This window comes from Symphalangus syndactylus, chromosome 22, assembly GCF_028878055.3.
Source record: "Symphalangus syndactylus isolate Jambi chromosome 22, NHGRI_mSymSyn1-v2.1_pri, whole genome shotgun sequence".
NCBI classification, from domain to species: Eukaryota; Metazoa; Chordata; class Mammalia; order Primates; family Hylobatidae; genus Symphalangus; species Symphalangus syndactylus.
In genome coordinates, this window is record NC_072444.2 from 24,731,151 (window position 1) to 24,745,000 (window position 13,850).

At 55.8% G+C, this 13,850-nt stretch overlaps 1 protein-coding gene across 4 annotated transcripts in view; it reads right to left on the reverse strand.

Moving 5' to 3' along the window:
• TNFRSF1B (TNF receptor superfamily member 1B) overlaps positions 1–10,034 on the reverse strand; it is a 41,146-nt gene extending 31,112 nt beyond the window's left edge. For 3 of the 4 annotated variants that reach the window (XM_055261428.2, XM_063631832.1, XM_063631831.1), the window contains exon 1: positions 9,817–10,005. In XM_055261428.2, coding sequence (XP_055117403.1) covers positions 9,817–9,894 — 78 coding nt within the window. In that variant the 5' untranslated portion in view covers positions 9,895–10,005. Of the gene's footprint in view, positions 1–9,816 lie in introns of all 4 variants that reach the window. The other variant, XM_055261429.2, reaches the window with a different exon arrangement.
• Between the last annotated feature and the right edge of the window lie 3,816 nt (positions 10,035–13,850).

Below are 13,850 nucleotides of genomic sequence, written 5' to 3' on the forward strand. Positions count from 1 at the left end.
AGCCGAGATCACACCACTGCACTCCAGCCTAGGCAACAAGAGCAAGACTCCATCTCAAAAAAAAAAAAACAGAATCGGTCCATTGGGCTCAGGGCTCAGGCCAGGCAGAGCTAAGGCCAGAGAGGCTGCATGTTGCAAAAAGCGGGTGGAGAGAGCATGCTCCTCACCTCCTATGTCCCCACCCTATATCCATGGCCCAGTCCAAAGGCTTCCTTCTCCTCCCTCAAGCCTCTCGCCCCTTCCTTCCTGTTCTCTGCTTCTTCACCAACCCAGAGCTGTCACCTGAACCATGTTGACAGCCTCCTCATGGGCCTCCCTGCCTCCAGTCTCTCCATCTCATCTGTGCTTCACACTGAGGCCACAGTGATCTTTGCCCTGTCACTCTCTTGCTCAAAAACTATAATGGCTCCCCACTGCCTCAACTCCTGATAGGAGGAGTGTGTGTGGTGGCTGAGAGCGTGGACACTGGAATAAGGATGCTGGCTTGAATCCACACTCCTCCCCTCTTAGCAGGCAGCCTTGAGGGTGTTTTGTTTTGTTTTTAAATAAAGGAGTTCATAGACCTCAGTCTTTTATCTGTAGAATGGGACTGATAAATGCACATACCTCCTGGGGCTGATGGGAAGATTCAATAACACATGTAAAGTGTTTAGAAAATTCCTCCCAAATTATAGTTGCTACAGTTTTCTCAATGTAATTGGTATTACTACCTCCATAAACTGGCCCTAAACTTACAGCCTCGTGTGCTGCTGTCACTGTCCCCAACAAACCTTTGGCTCCAGCTAGGACAGCTGGGACAGTCTAACATTGTCCTCTAATATTCGGTTTTTGTTTTGTTTTGTTTTGTTTTTTTGAGATAAGGTCTCGTTCTGTCACCCACACTGGAGTGCAATGGTGCAATCTCAGCTCATTGCAACCTCCGCCTCTGGGGTTCAAGTGATTCTCATACCTCAGCCTCCCAAGTAGCTGGGACTACAGTTGCACACCACCACACCTGGCTAATTTTGTTGTTGTTGTTGTTGTTGTTGTTGTTTAGTAGAGACAGGGTTTCACCATGTTGGCCAGGGTGGTCTCGAACTCCTGACCTCAAGTGATCCGCCCGCCTTGGCCTCCCAAAGTGCTGGGATTACAGGGGTGAGCCACCGCGTCCGGCCTGTCCCCTAATATTCTTCCCTCCATACCTCCCTCCCCACACCATTCTCCTCCCTGTAGCCACTCATCTTAAACCTGCCTACCTTTCAGGGCTCAGCGGTTAGGAGGTTCCCTGTGTGGGCCTGAAGAAGGGCAGAATCAGGAAGGGGACAAGAAAAGACCAGGGCAATGACCAAAGGACCAAGCCACGACAGGAAGGAAATTGAGCCAAGGGGTGGGAGGGGTGATGTCTAGGGAGAATGGGATGCAGGAGCGGGGCTTGAGGGAGCTGGGGAGCAGGACAGGAAGGAGCAGGATTAGGGGCTTGCAAGGCTCAGGAAATGACAGCAGGAGCTGCTGGTGATGGGGCCACAGGAGCCTGGGGCCTCTGTGAGTTGCAGCCAGAAACTCGGGCTGGGGTCAGCGGGAGGAGGGGCCGGCAGGTGCACCCAGGGCACTGGTGGGGGTCCCGCTAACTAAGGCAAAGGGCCAGAGCCCTTTCCCCAGGAGTTCACAATCAAGTCCACAGCTGGGCCACACCTGGGCCTTCTGAGCTGGGTGACGTGGTAGTGCAATCTGCACTCAACCCCCTGCCCAAAGCCACTTACTCCTGCTGGGACCAGGGAGATCCTTGCTAATCTCAAGTGACAGCTGGGGCCACCGAGGTTCAGAAAGGAGAAGGGAACTGGCCAAGTTCTCCCGGAAGCAGAGGCTGGGCCAAGATAAGGCCTCGGACCCCTGACTCCCAGCCCCAGGCCCCGCTCACTCCCACGGCCTCTGGCCTTGCTCCTGAAAGACCTTCAAGAAGGCCTCCCGCTGGCAGCTCGGAAGATGTCCTCCCTCCTCCCTGTCCACAGCTTGCCTGCCTCCAAATCCCCTCCTGCTCTGCTCTCCCACACAGGCGCACTCATTCTCTGAACCCGTGGCCACATCAGTCTCACTAGTGCAGGGCCACACTCAGACTGAAGCAGACGGTGGGCCACTGTCTGGACAGCAAAGGAAAACAAACAAATGCTCCTGGGGATTTCTGCGCTGTCTCCGGTCAGAGTGGCTGGGTCAAACCTGAGCCCCAGCTCCGAAAGGGACCCACAGAGTAGAGATCTGCTAGGCCTCTCAAGGAGCCAGTACGTCTGAAAGAGATTCAGCCTGCAGCCCTCGAAGTCAGGTTACACTGTCTGTTTTCCCAGCAGAACATGCCCACTCGTGTCCAAAAGAGGGGGTAGGGAGGGCAGCTGGCCCTCCTGGGGCCTGAGAAGGGGCTCTGCAGCCCCCCTCCAAACACCCAAAACTTGCTGTGAACTAGCCAGCTAACAGGTCTCCTGAATCCAGCAACAGAATCAATAATCTAGCAATCATGAACCTCCAGGGTGACAATTCCAACCCCTCCTACTCTGCAAAGAAGAAATGGAGGCTGGGCGCAGTGGCTCATGCCTGTAATTCCAGCACTTTGGGAGGCCAAGGCGGGCAGATCACTTGAGCTCAGGAGTTTGAGACCAGCCTGGCCAACATGGTGAAACCCCATCTCTACTAAAAATACAAAAACTAGCTAGGTGTGGTGGCACATGCCTGTAATCCCAGCTACTTGGAAGGTTGAGGCAGGAGAATAGTTTGAACCTGGGAGGCAGAGGTTGCAGTGAGCCGAGATCACACCACTGCACTCCAGCCTGGGCAACAGAGCCAGACTCCATCTAAAAAAAGAAGAAGAAGAAGAAATGGAGCTTAGAGATGCAGGGTGGCTTGTCACAGCCCACAGGAAAGACAGGCTAGATGCAAGGGCAGAGCCAGAGCCCTGGGATGCACCGCCAACAGCCCTCCCCCTACACTCCCCCCTGCACACTTGGGGCTCACGCTTGGGGCAGAAGTCAATGATCTCTTCCAACCCCCCATCAGCGAACAGACATTTCCTCCTTCAGGGCTCACAGCCAAGTACCTCAAACCACAGTGACATCACTGCCACCTGTGACATCACTACACGCCACAGTGGAAAAAGACTGTGGGTCCCAGAGAGGTGGGTCCTGAGCGTCAGAGCCCCAGCCCCGCGGTCAGCTGCTCAGCAGAGGTGATCAAGGCCCAAAGCCCTAGGCCGGGAAGGGGGCAGGACTCAGAACCGGGTCAGAGCAGCCTGCACCCATTACCGGCGACAAAGGGCGTCTTCAAGGAGAACGCCCTTCCTGCTCAAGGCTTCCTTGAACCTGTGGGTTTCCAGACAGCAGGCTCTGCAGCGCCTGCCTACGGTGAGGACTTTCCTACAGTGTGGGGAAGGGGAAAGGATCTAGCTCCTGAACTTGACAAGGTGCCACCTAGGTACCAAGGGGCAGAGAGGCAGGACATCCACAAACCCCAGTTCTGCCTAAGGAGATCCACCATGTCCTTCATGAAGCCTGAAAGGCAGCCATGAATTCTTGATGGCCCTGGAGCCTGAGTCAGGAAATCATTCCACCCAAAGCAAGTGAGATCGAGGTCAGCAAGAAGAAGAGAAGCTGGGGAACCAAGATATTGACAGTGGGGAGTCCTGGGCTCTCCTTCCTGGGGACTTTTAGATACCCCACCCCCAATCTGTGGCCTTTGTCAAGTATACTCCAAGCTGACACTTCCCCAATATTCTAGGAAAGCATTGGAACCAGGGTTGTTAGGTTTCATAGATAGGGATGCTTAGGCCCAGAGAGGTTAAGTAACCCAAGCAAGGTAGCACAGCAAGCCAGTGACAGTGCTCAGATGGGAACTGTGATCTCCCAACACCCAAGTCAGTGCTCCTTCCTCAGAGCCATGCTGGATTAGAAGTCACTTGGAGGCAGGAAAACGGACAGCATGATCTCAGAAGAGGCCCCACAGGGCATCCCCTTCTGAGGGTCACAAGTAAACAGAACCTTCAGCAGCACAGAGGTTGGAGATGGAAGAGGTTTTGGAGACGGCCTGGAATCTTGCCGTGCCCATCTTGCAAGCTGAAGCCTTGTGCACTCTCTCTGTGCTTCACCAAATGTACCCCTCACTCATCCCCCAAACACGCAACACCTGTTACTCACTAAAAGGGGTGGCAAAGGGAGGGGAGGCGATATCCTGACCCCACAGCATTTGCCACAATACGGTGTCCTAAGACCAGGCTGTCAAGCAGTGGGTATGAGAGGCCAGCTAGGGGGCACTGGGGCAGAAGCACAGACAGGAAAAGGCAGGGAGGAAAGAAGTTGCTCTCTGAGATGATGGGCAGCAAAGCCACTTAGACAGGAACTCTGGGCAACTGCAGGGCTGCCACCCAAGCTGCCGGGCCCTGGGGCTCAGAGCAGAGAGGCTGACTCCACAGGGGTCCCCGCCTAGGCCCGAGCACCACCCCATGGCCCAGAGAGTCGGGTCAGACCTTCAAAGCCACCAATGGCTCAAATAGCTGCCAATGCCAGGATTAGAAAGCACTTTTAATCCTGCCAGCCAGCCCGTGAGGCTAGGATTACTCCCATTTTACAGATAAGAACACAGGGGCTCCGAGGGATAGAAAGACTTGCCAAGGTCACACAGCCAGTAAAACAGCAGAGCAACGACTTGAGGTTTATCTGATTCAGAGGCCTGGGCCTTTCCCCAGAGTCATCAGTGCTGCTTCCCTGTGCCCAGACGAGGGTCCAGAACTGGGAGCCACAGCGCCTCTCCTTTGTTCCTGTTCACCCCATGGCACCCCAAACCCCAACTTCCCTCCTTGCCCGCTTCTGGGTAAATCACATGCATTCTGGGGCCCTGAGTCACCGTCAGTGAGTGGCCCCATCCCTCACTACACGAGGGATGTCGAGGGGGTGAGCAATTTGGGGAGAGGATCCCTAACCTCAGCAGACACCATTCAATGGGAAGAGGAGCCCAGAAAAATATCCTAAGAGATGGAGGCAAACAGAACCCCACCCTGCCACCACTGACTTTTCAAACCCCCGTCTCCTCATCTGTAAAACAGGGCCATTATCAAGGTCAAGGTCAGATGAATATTTTTTGAACACTTACTATGTGCCAGGCACTGTCCTAAGCCAGTGGTTCTCAATCGGGGGCAATCCCCCAACCCCAAAGGACACTTAGCAATATCTGGAGACATTTTTGTCACAAGGGAGGGTGGTGCTACTGCCATCCAATAAGTAGAGGCCAGGGATGCCGCTAAACATCCTACAGCTCACGGGACAGCCCCACAACAAAGAATTAAAGTCAAGGGCACTGATTGAAAAATCCTATTCTAGGCTAGAGTCTACAGTGGTGAATGAGTCCCTGTCCTCACGGTACTTACAATCTTGTAGGAAGGCATAATAAAAGTGAAAGAAATAGAATAGGTCAAGAGCATTATACAGGAATACAAAGCAGGTCAGGGAGTGCGAGTGCCTGGCAGGGAGCATCTACAGGCAGGATTGTCTACTTCAGCAGAAGGAAGCGAGGGAAGGAGATCAAGAGACGTCAGCAGGAGGAGTATTGGAGGCGGGGGGAAAGCAAGTGCAAAGGCCCTGGGGCAAGTGTGTGTGCAGCACATCTGAGGACAGAAAAGCGTGGCTTAAAAGTGAGAATGGGGCCAGGTGGGGTGGCTCACGCCTGTAATCCCAGCACTTCAAGAGGCCGAGGCAGGTGGATCACTTGAGTTCAGGAGTTCGAGACCAGCCTGGCCAACATGGCAAAACCCGGTCTCTACTAAAAAAAAAAAAAAAAAAAGAAAAGAAAAAAAGAAGAAATTAGCCGGGCATGGTGGCACACACCTGTAATCCCAGCTACTTGGGAGGCTGAGGTGGGAAAATTGCTTGAACCCAGGAGGTGGAGGTTGCAGTGAGCAGAGATTGGGCCACTGCACTCCAGCCTGGGCGACAGAGTAAGACTCTATCTCAATAAAAAATATTAAATAAAAAAAAAAGACGAAGAAGTGAGAACGCGCCAGACACAGTGGCACATGCTTGTAATCCCAGCACTTTGGGAGGCTGAGGCAGGAGGATCACTTGAGGTCAGGGGTCCAAGACCATCCTGGGCAATATGGTGAAACTCCGACTCCACTAAAAATAAAAAAAAATAAAATAAATTAGTTGGGCATGGTGGTGCATGCCTGTAGTCCCAGCTACTCTGGAGGCTGAGGCAGGAGAATTGTTTGAACCCAAGAGGCAGATGGAGGCTGCAGTGAGCCGAGATGTCGCCACTGCACTCCAGCCTGAGCAACAGAGCAAGACTCCATCTCAAAAAAAGAGTAAGAAGTGAGTTGGTGTAGAGTCGGGTGTAAAATACATGCCATGGCTCCAGCAAAACTCTTCCCCTTCCCACGCGCAACCATCGCTGCTACTCCTCCAGGAAACATTGCATAGTAAAGACCATAAAGCGTCACCCAGCCCTGGGGAGGGACAGTGCTACGGGGAGCCACTGTGCCAGGTGCCAGGATGACGGGGTCACCTCAGACGTAAGAATGCCCGGCAGGTTCTCAGCCTTTCACACCCATGGCTCTGTGACAAAGACCAGGCAGGGAATACTTTCCACATCAACAGATGAGAACATAGGCTTACTAGCTCAGCTAAGCTCATAAGGGCAGTTGGGACAGAGCCCAGGTCTGTGAGGTCTGTGACCTATTGGTAGTATAGCTCCTAGAGGGTTGGAGCTGGAGTCATCTTGAGGTCCCCGGAGCCAGGCACTAGGCTGGGCTTGGAGTAGGTGTGGCCATGAACTTTGGGGAATGAATGAATGAATGAATGGCCCTGCCTCAGGGTGCCTGGCCACCTATGCATTGCCCTCTGAAGAGGTGCCTGACCAACAGACCACACCCTCAGTCAACACACAGGCTCCCCACTGGGATTTCAGACAGAGGGCAAAGAGACAGAGACGTGGTGGAAGGAGGGAAGAGCCCCCAGGGCCAGCAGGTACCCCAGATCACCCAACTCCTCTTTGATGTCCAGCCTGGGAGCCCCCAACCTCTCCCCTAACCCAAACTGGCCCCAGGCCCTGGGTGATGAGGAGGCAAACAGTAGCACCTCAGCACCAAGACTTCCAGGGGTAGATGGGCCAGGCCCATCAGGCAGAGACCCCTCATCCTCTTCCCCAGACAGCCCAGACCCTGCTCATCCCCACCAGAGGGCACCAAGCACTCACCTACTGCCAGATTTACTGGCATTTATTTGACAAATGAATAAATGGCTAAATGAATGAATGATGTTTTCCATACCAGCTGGCAAATAAGACTTTTAAACGGGGCAAAAGCTCTGCTGGCAGTGAGTCGGCTGTGTCCATTGCTAGCTCAGGTCTCCTAGGGGCTCCTTCTGCAGCTCAGTTGACTTCCATCCTGAGAACCCACTGTGTGTGAGGGCCTGGCTGGGAGCACGAGTGCAGATACGGGCACCGGGAGGGTGCAGTGGAAGGAGCTTGGGAATCAGGCAGACCTGCATTCAAATCCCACCCCCAGCTCCGCAGCGCCCAGCTCTGTGATCCTGGGAAACGCCTCAGTTTCCACATCTCTAAAGACAAACGGCACCACCCACCTCTTGGGAGTTGCTGTAAGGGAGGTTTCAGTGAAATTTTGTGACAAAGTACCTAGCCCAGTGCCTGGTGCTTAGTGGATATTCAGAAATCAGGAGCTATGGCGATGCTACTGATGAGAAGGAGGAGGAACCCACGGTTCTGGCCCTCAAGACACCTTCCATCCACTGAGGGGGATAAAACACAACTAGATTAAAAAGCAGAATGCAATCTGTCCTCAAAGGGAACGAAAGGGCCTGGGAGTTCGAAGAGAAGATCAAATCCAACTGAGAATGAGGAAAGGCTTTCCTGGAGAGAATGGCATTTGCAGAAGGCCTTGAAGGATAGGGGTAAGGAGTGTCCGTTGGAGACGGGACGGCACGGACAATGCTTTTTGCACAATGACACACACAATGACCATCATCAGTTCTACAGAGGCGGGGGAGCACATGTGCAGGGAGGCACGGGGAAGAGCTCAGGTACCTTACTCTGGCCTGGGATCTCCAGGGGAGTTTCTGCCTCGACCATTGGGAGCCACAGGAGGCTCCCCAGGCAAACAGAGAGGTGCCTCATGCTTGAGAAGGGTCTCTCTGCCAAGGATCAGTGGGAGAGGGGCCAGGGCCCGGAGACCAGCTACAAGGCTGTGGCAATAGTCCAGGTGGGGCGGCGGGAAGCAGGGATGAGGGAGGAGGGAATCTGAGCTGCCACAGGAGCTGGTCAGGAGGGGAAGGAAGTGGGAGGGAACCTCCTCCGGCTACTCCAGGACTGCAGCCTGGTGTCCTGCTGAGCCCTGTGCCTGCCACCCCTCTCCCATCCAGGGGCTCACACGACCCCAGAGTTCACCCAGGCAGGCCCAGGCTCAGCAGCAGGAAGAGCCCCTCTGAGGCCAGAGTCTATGGCATGACCCCAAAGTCAAGCTGGGGACCACGGTCGTCCCCATTCACACTCAGCTCTAGAGTGGGGACTCTCCTGACCCAAAGGCCACCCAGGACTTACTCTGGGGCAGTTCTCCATGACCCACTCCTGACGCCCACTGTGGGTGAGTCAATTCTAGTCTGACAGCCCCCATCTTCCAGCCACAAGAACTGGACTCTCTGGCATCAGATCAACAAGTCACCTTATGTCACCCCAGAAGCCAGTGCCACCTCCCACCTTCCTCCTCGGTCAAGATGTCAGATGGGGGCAGATGGGCCATGTGTCCATCACTGGCAGCTCTGAGGAAGGATGAACGCCCACCTTCCCCACAGCCTCAGGGCACAGGGGCCAAAGGCAGGAGAGGCCCCCTTTGGAGGAAGAGTTCCCCCCAGGCCCTTCCATGAAATACAAGTTCTCTGAGCCTCAGTTTTCCTTCTCTGAAAAATGGGTTATCTTATCTTACCAAACCATGGAGACAGTAAAAAAAAAATGGGGTTATCCTATGTTACCAGACCAGGAGACAGTCAAAAAAAGGCAAAGGGTGCACAGTCCCTTGTACGCCCGTTGCTTTTGTGGGAGTGATGTTCATATTGAACAGGAGCCCTAGGGTTTCTGCTGTCTCCATTTTCCTGCAGCCCCTGGAGACTTCATTTGCTTTGCTCGATTACCAGCCCAGACCTCCCTCGCTTCCCCTGCCCCCAGAGGCCGCCGAAAACAGACTCTGCAGTAGGCCCCGGACGCACTGGGAGGAAGCAGACAGGCAGCTCGCCCTCCAGCTGTGCCCTCAGTGGACCTGACACACACCTGGTCCTGCTCTTCAGACACAGGACCCTGGTATTTCTAAGAAATCGGAAAACCGTCGCCCAGAGGATGAGGAAGTCTTTTGAAGAGGGTGCCTGGCGTGGGCAATGGGGCAGCGCCCAGGCGCAACCCCTTCTCCACCGCGTGGGAGGGGAGGGCTGCCGCGGCAGTCGCCGGGGTGAGGAAAGAGGGGTCCCCGGTCTAGCGGGGGTCTGCCCAGGGCCCGCTGCTCAGCCCCAAACGCCCCGGTCTGCGCTCGCGAAGGAACCAGGGTGCGCCCCTGTCACGACGCGGGTAAGAGGGGCTTCGGGGGCCAGAGCTGTGCCCCGAGCGCACGTGTGCCGGGCCTGGGGTCCCCGGCGGGTCCCCAGAGGCGCGCGTGTCTGATGCGGATGGGGGGCGGCGACTGGGACTCCCAGCCTCCCAACCCGTGACAGCGCCCCGGGAGAGCGCGGCCCGGGCACCCGAAGGCTGCGCACCAGCCGGGTGGGCATGCGGGGCGGCTGTCCCCCGTGGGCCGCGCGAGTCACCCACCTGGGCGGGCAAGGCGTGCCCCGCGGCCCAGAGCTCCAGTCCGACGGCCAGCGCGGCCCAGACGGCGACGGGCGCCATGGGTGCGGGCGGGGTCCGGCTGCCCCCTGCCCTCGCGCCCTCGCAGCCCAGCGCCTTCTCTCCAGGCTCCGCCGCGCTCGCGAGCCCGCGACTGAAAGCGAAAGCCCGCGCCCCAGCGGGCCAGAGGCCAGGCGGCGGGGCGGGGCGGGGCGGGGCGGGGCGGGGCTGGGAGGGGCGGGGCGGGGCGGGGCCAGCCGGCCTTGGACTCGCCTCCTCCACGCCCCTCCCCAGCCGCTGCTGGGCCTCCGACCCGACCACCCCAGCATCGCTGGGCCGATACCTCCAGCGTCACTCCCCTTCAACCTCCTCCTATCGTCCCCTCCTCTTCGAATCACCATCTCCACCTGCCCGGCCTCCACCTGCCCTCCCAGCTCCCACAGGCTTCCCTGTCCCGTGAGGGTGAGGCACTAATTTGGAAAAACATCCCCCAAAGCTGACATCTGCTTTAGGGGAACCAAGAGAATTCTAGATCATTCACTCATTTAGACTCTATTTTAAATATATTTAATTCTTATTTTTTAATTTTTTTAGAGACAAGGCCTCACTCGTTCACGCATAGCTCACTGCAGCCTCCAACTCCTGGGCTCAAGCGATCCTCCCACCTCAGCCTCCCGAGTAGCTGGGACTACAGGCTCGGGCCACCATGCTGGGCTGATTTCTTTGTAGAGACGGGGTTTCGCCATGTTGCCCAGGCTGGTCTCGAACTCCTGAGCTCAAGTGCTCTTCCCACCCTCAAGTGATCTTCCCGCCTCTGGCCTCCCAAGGTGCTGGGATTATAGGTGTGAGCCACTGCACCTGGCCTGTTTAGACCTAGAGCCAGATCACCTGGGTCTGGATCTCTGAACTGACCTCATAGGACTATTCTAAAAATTTAAAGATATGTAATATACACAATGCAGTCTGTACCTTATATATACTTAAGTAAGTATCTACATACATAACAATAGGCGTTTATAAACCTTGGCTGTTGTTACTACTCTTCATGTGTTCACTTATCCTTAAACATGCATCCAGCCCTTCTCACAGTGAGAAGACTCTGCACTTCCCTGCTCAAGTCTCCTGCCCAGGCAGTGGGTAGATGAACAGAGGCTGGGAGAGAATGTCACCGGGGAAGCTGCAGGGCCCTGAGGGGCTGCTGAGACCAGGCCCAGGACAGCTGGCTTCCCCAGGATTTACATCATGACCAAGCACCCATTCCAGCTGCAATCTGTCCCCCCATCCCCACTTTGAGTGCCAGCCCTAATACGGGGCCAGCCCTGCGGGGCCAGAGCACATTCCTCCAGCCCTGGATTACGGGGGTCCGAGCCCCCAGCACATAGGGCATTTCTAAGGGTTGGGGTGGGCTGGGTGGCAGGAGGCTATTCTGTTCCCCGTCTTCTCACTGCAGGCTGCCTGAAGAGGTACAGAGACCCTTGCTCTGGGCCACCAGCCCCACAGTGGAGCCTGCAAGGATGGTGCTTCTCGGAGCTGAGTGCCGAGTGAGAAACTGGGAAGTGACTCCCTGGGGATGGAAAACCCCACCTCCTGACCAGGAGGCTGGGAAATCACCTGGTTTCCACATGTTTCTGTGACATGGACCACACTGAGGGTGTGGCTGGTATGATCCACAGACTTAACTCGGCAGAGCCGCTGGACAGGCATGCAGAGCTCTCCTGGCCCTTACAAGAATTGCCTGGGAGCAGCTCCAAGGACTCCCTGATCCCTAAAATAGAGCCGAAGGCAGGAGGGAGATGTCACCTGGTGGAAGCAGGGGACAATAGTTCTCTCTAGTTGTCCCACACACACCTCAAGATTAATGGGTCCAACAGACTCTCCGCACCCCCACCCCTCAACAACCGGCTCCCCCTGCCAGTTTCCCTATCCCAGTGAATGGCACCATCACCTCCTGAAGGTGGGGATCCTCCCAGGCTTAGGTCCCATCCTGAGAGCGAATTCAAGCTTAATCTCTATGCAACACGGGGCTTCTCCCCTTCTCCAGGCTGACCCAGGCTTGAGAGCAGGCGACTTCTCTCTGAACTCTGCCAAGTGCAGTTCTTGACTCCAGGGTCAGGCCCAGGGGTGAGGGTTTGGGAAGGAAAGGGCACAGTGTTCCATGGCAGCCAAAGTTGTCACCCATCTGGCATTGGGGACTTCGGGGACAGTTTCCAGCTCATTCTCTCTGGGGCTCTAGAGCAGGTTTCTTGGAGACCTTCTTACTGACTCCACTGGCCACAGCTCCCCAGCACCAGAAATGCCTGCACCTCCTGCTGGCCACAATTCACCACCCCCCCTTCAGCTCCTACAGGATGGTGCCCTCCTGGCTTCTCCTGCTGAGGCCGCCTCCCCTACTAGGAAGCACTTTGGGATGGAGATTGTCAGGCTGGCCTCCTCGCTGGGGTCCATGGTTGCCCTGCCATTTGCTGCGCACCTATAGCAGCCCAGCTAACTCTCCGTGCACCCTGGCTTGCTCCAGCAATCCTGGCTCAGGTCCATCCAGCCACAGGCTCCTTTATTAAGCACCTACTGTGTGCCAGCCCTGGAGTGCTGGGGACTCAGCAGTGGACAAAATAGACAAGAATCTCCCATCTGTGTTATGGTCCTTAAACTCCTGGGATATGAAGCTCCCAGATGGGTCCCTCGCATCCCCTCCTGCTTGGCCCAAGGTAAGAGGAAGTGCCCTCTCCTCTCCAAAGGGCAGCAGGGGGCACTCAGCCCAATGGATCAATTGGGATCAATCCCTCCTTCCCCAAAATCCTCTCTCTCGGCTTCTCCAACCCCACATCTTGTTTAGGCTGGGGGTGGCGATGGCCAGTTCTGGCTGAACCAGTTTCTCTCTCCACATGACCTGCACACGTGGTCTGGGACTTTTTCTTCAGTGTGGAGGGGGATTGATCTTGACACTCACCATATTGTACCTGCCACTGGGGAATCTGGTAAGACTCAGTGGCAGCAGAGGCAGTGTGGAGTGCCTGGACTCTCCCCTTCTGCCCCACAGCCCAGCCCTGGCTCTATCTCCCACCCATGATGCTCTGGGCCTCCCAATGAGTCTCTGGCCTTCAGTCTCTGTCCCCAAATCTGCCTCTCCATGGAGTGGTCAGGCCCAGCCCTGCAAAGCATAATCCAGTCATACCACTCTCCTAGCCCAGGATTTCTCAACCCAGAGATCATTTTACCCCCTCTCCCACCCCAGCACATCTGGCAAAGTCTGGAGACATTTTGGGTGGTCACAGCTGCAGGGGGCAGGGAGAGGTGCTGCTGGCATCTCGTAGGTAGAGGCCAGGATTCTGCCAAACATCCCACAACGCGCAGGACAGCCTCATCCACAGAGAATTATCCAGCCCAAAACGCCCAGAACGCCGGGGTTGAGAAGCAACCTAGCCCATGGCTCCCCATGGCCTTTAGAACTGATTTCAGCCTCCTCCACAAGACAGAGGAGGCCTTCATGTCCTGCCCCAGCTGGCCCACCAGGCAGAGCCCCACCACGAACCCCAGCTCTACACGCTAACTCCCTGGGCATTCGGGGCAACCCTGAGTTCCCACCTCCATGCTTTTGTCCATGCACGTTCCTCTGCCTGAGGTGTCTTTTCTTCTCTGTTTGTTTGGTGATCACCTACTTGTCCTTCCAGTCACAGCCCCACTAGCGCTCTTCTGTGAAACCACCCTTGACCACACGCCAGCAAGCTGGGCAGGATAACATGGTATGTCTACAGACTATTAGCATAACACTTACTCGGTATTAGTTGCTTATATGGCCCTTGCCTCTCTTAGTAATTGTGATACTAGCAGTTATGGAAAGATGACTTACACACTTTGTCTTGCACCGGGTGGGGGGCAAGCTTTATGGTATGCTTATCCAGCTAATACGGGGTACAGCGGGTTCAAACCTGGTTTGGTGGCCTCTCCATAGCCAAGGGGCTCTTCTCAGCATGGAGCTCTCACACTGCTGAACCGTGTGATACCCGAGGGTAGGGGGACTT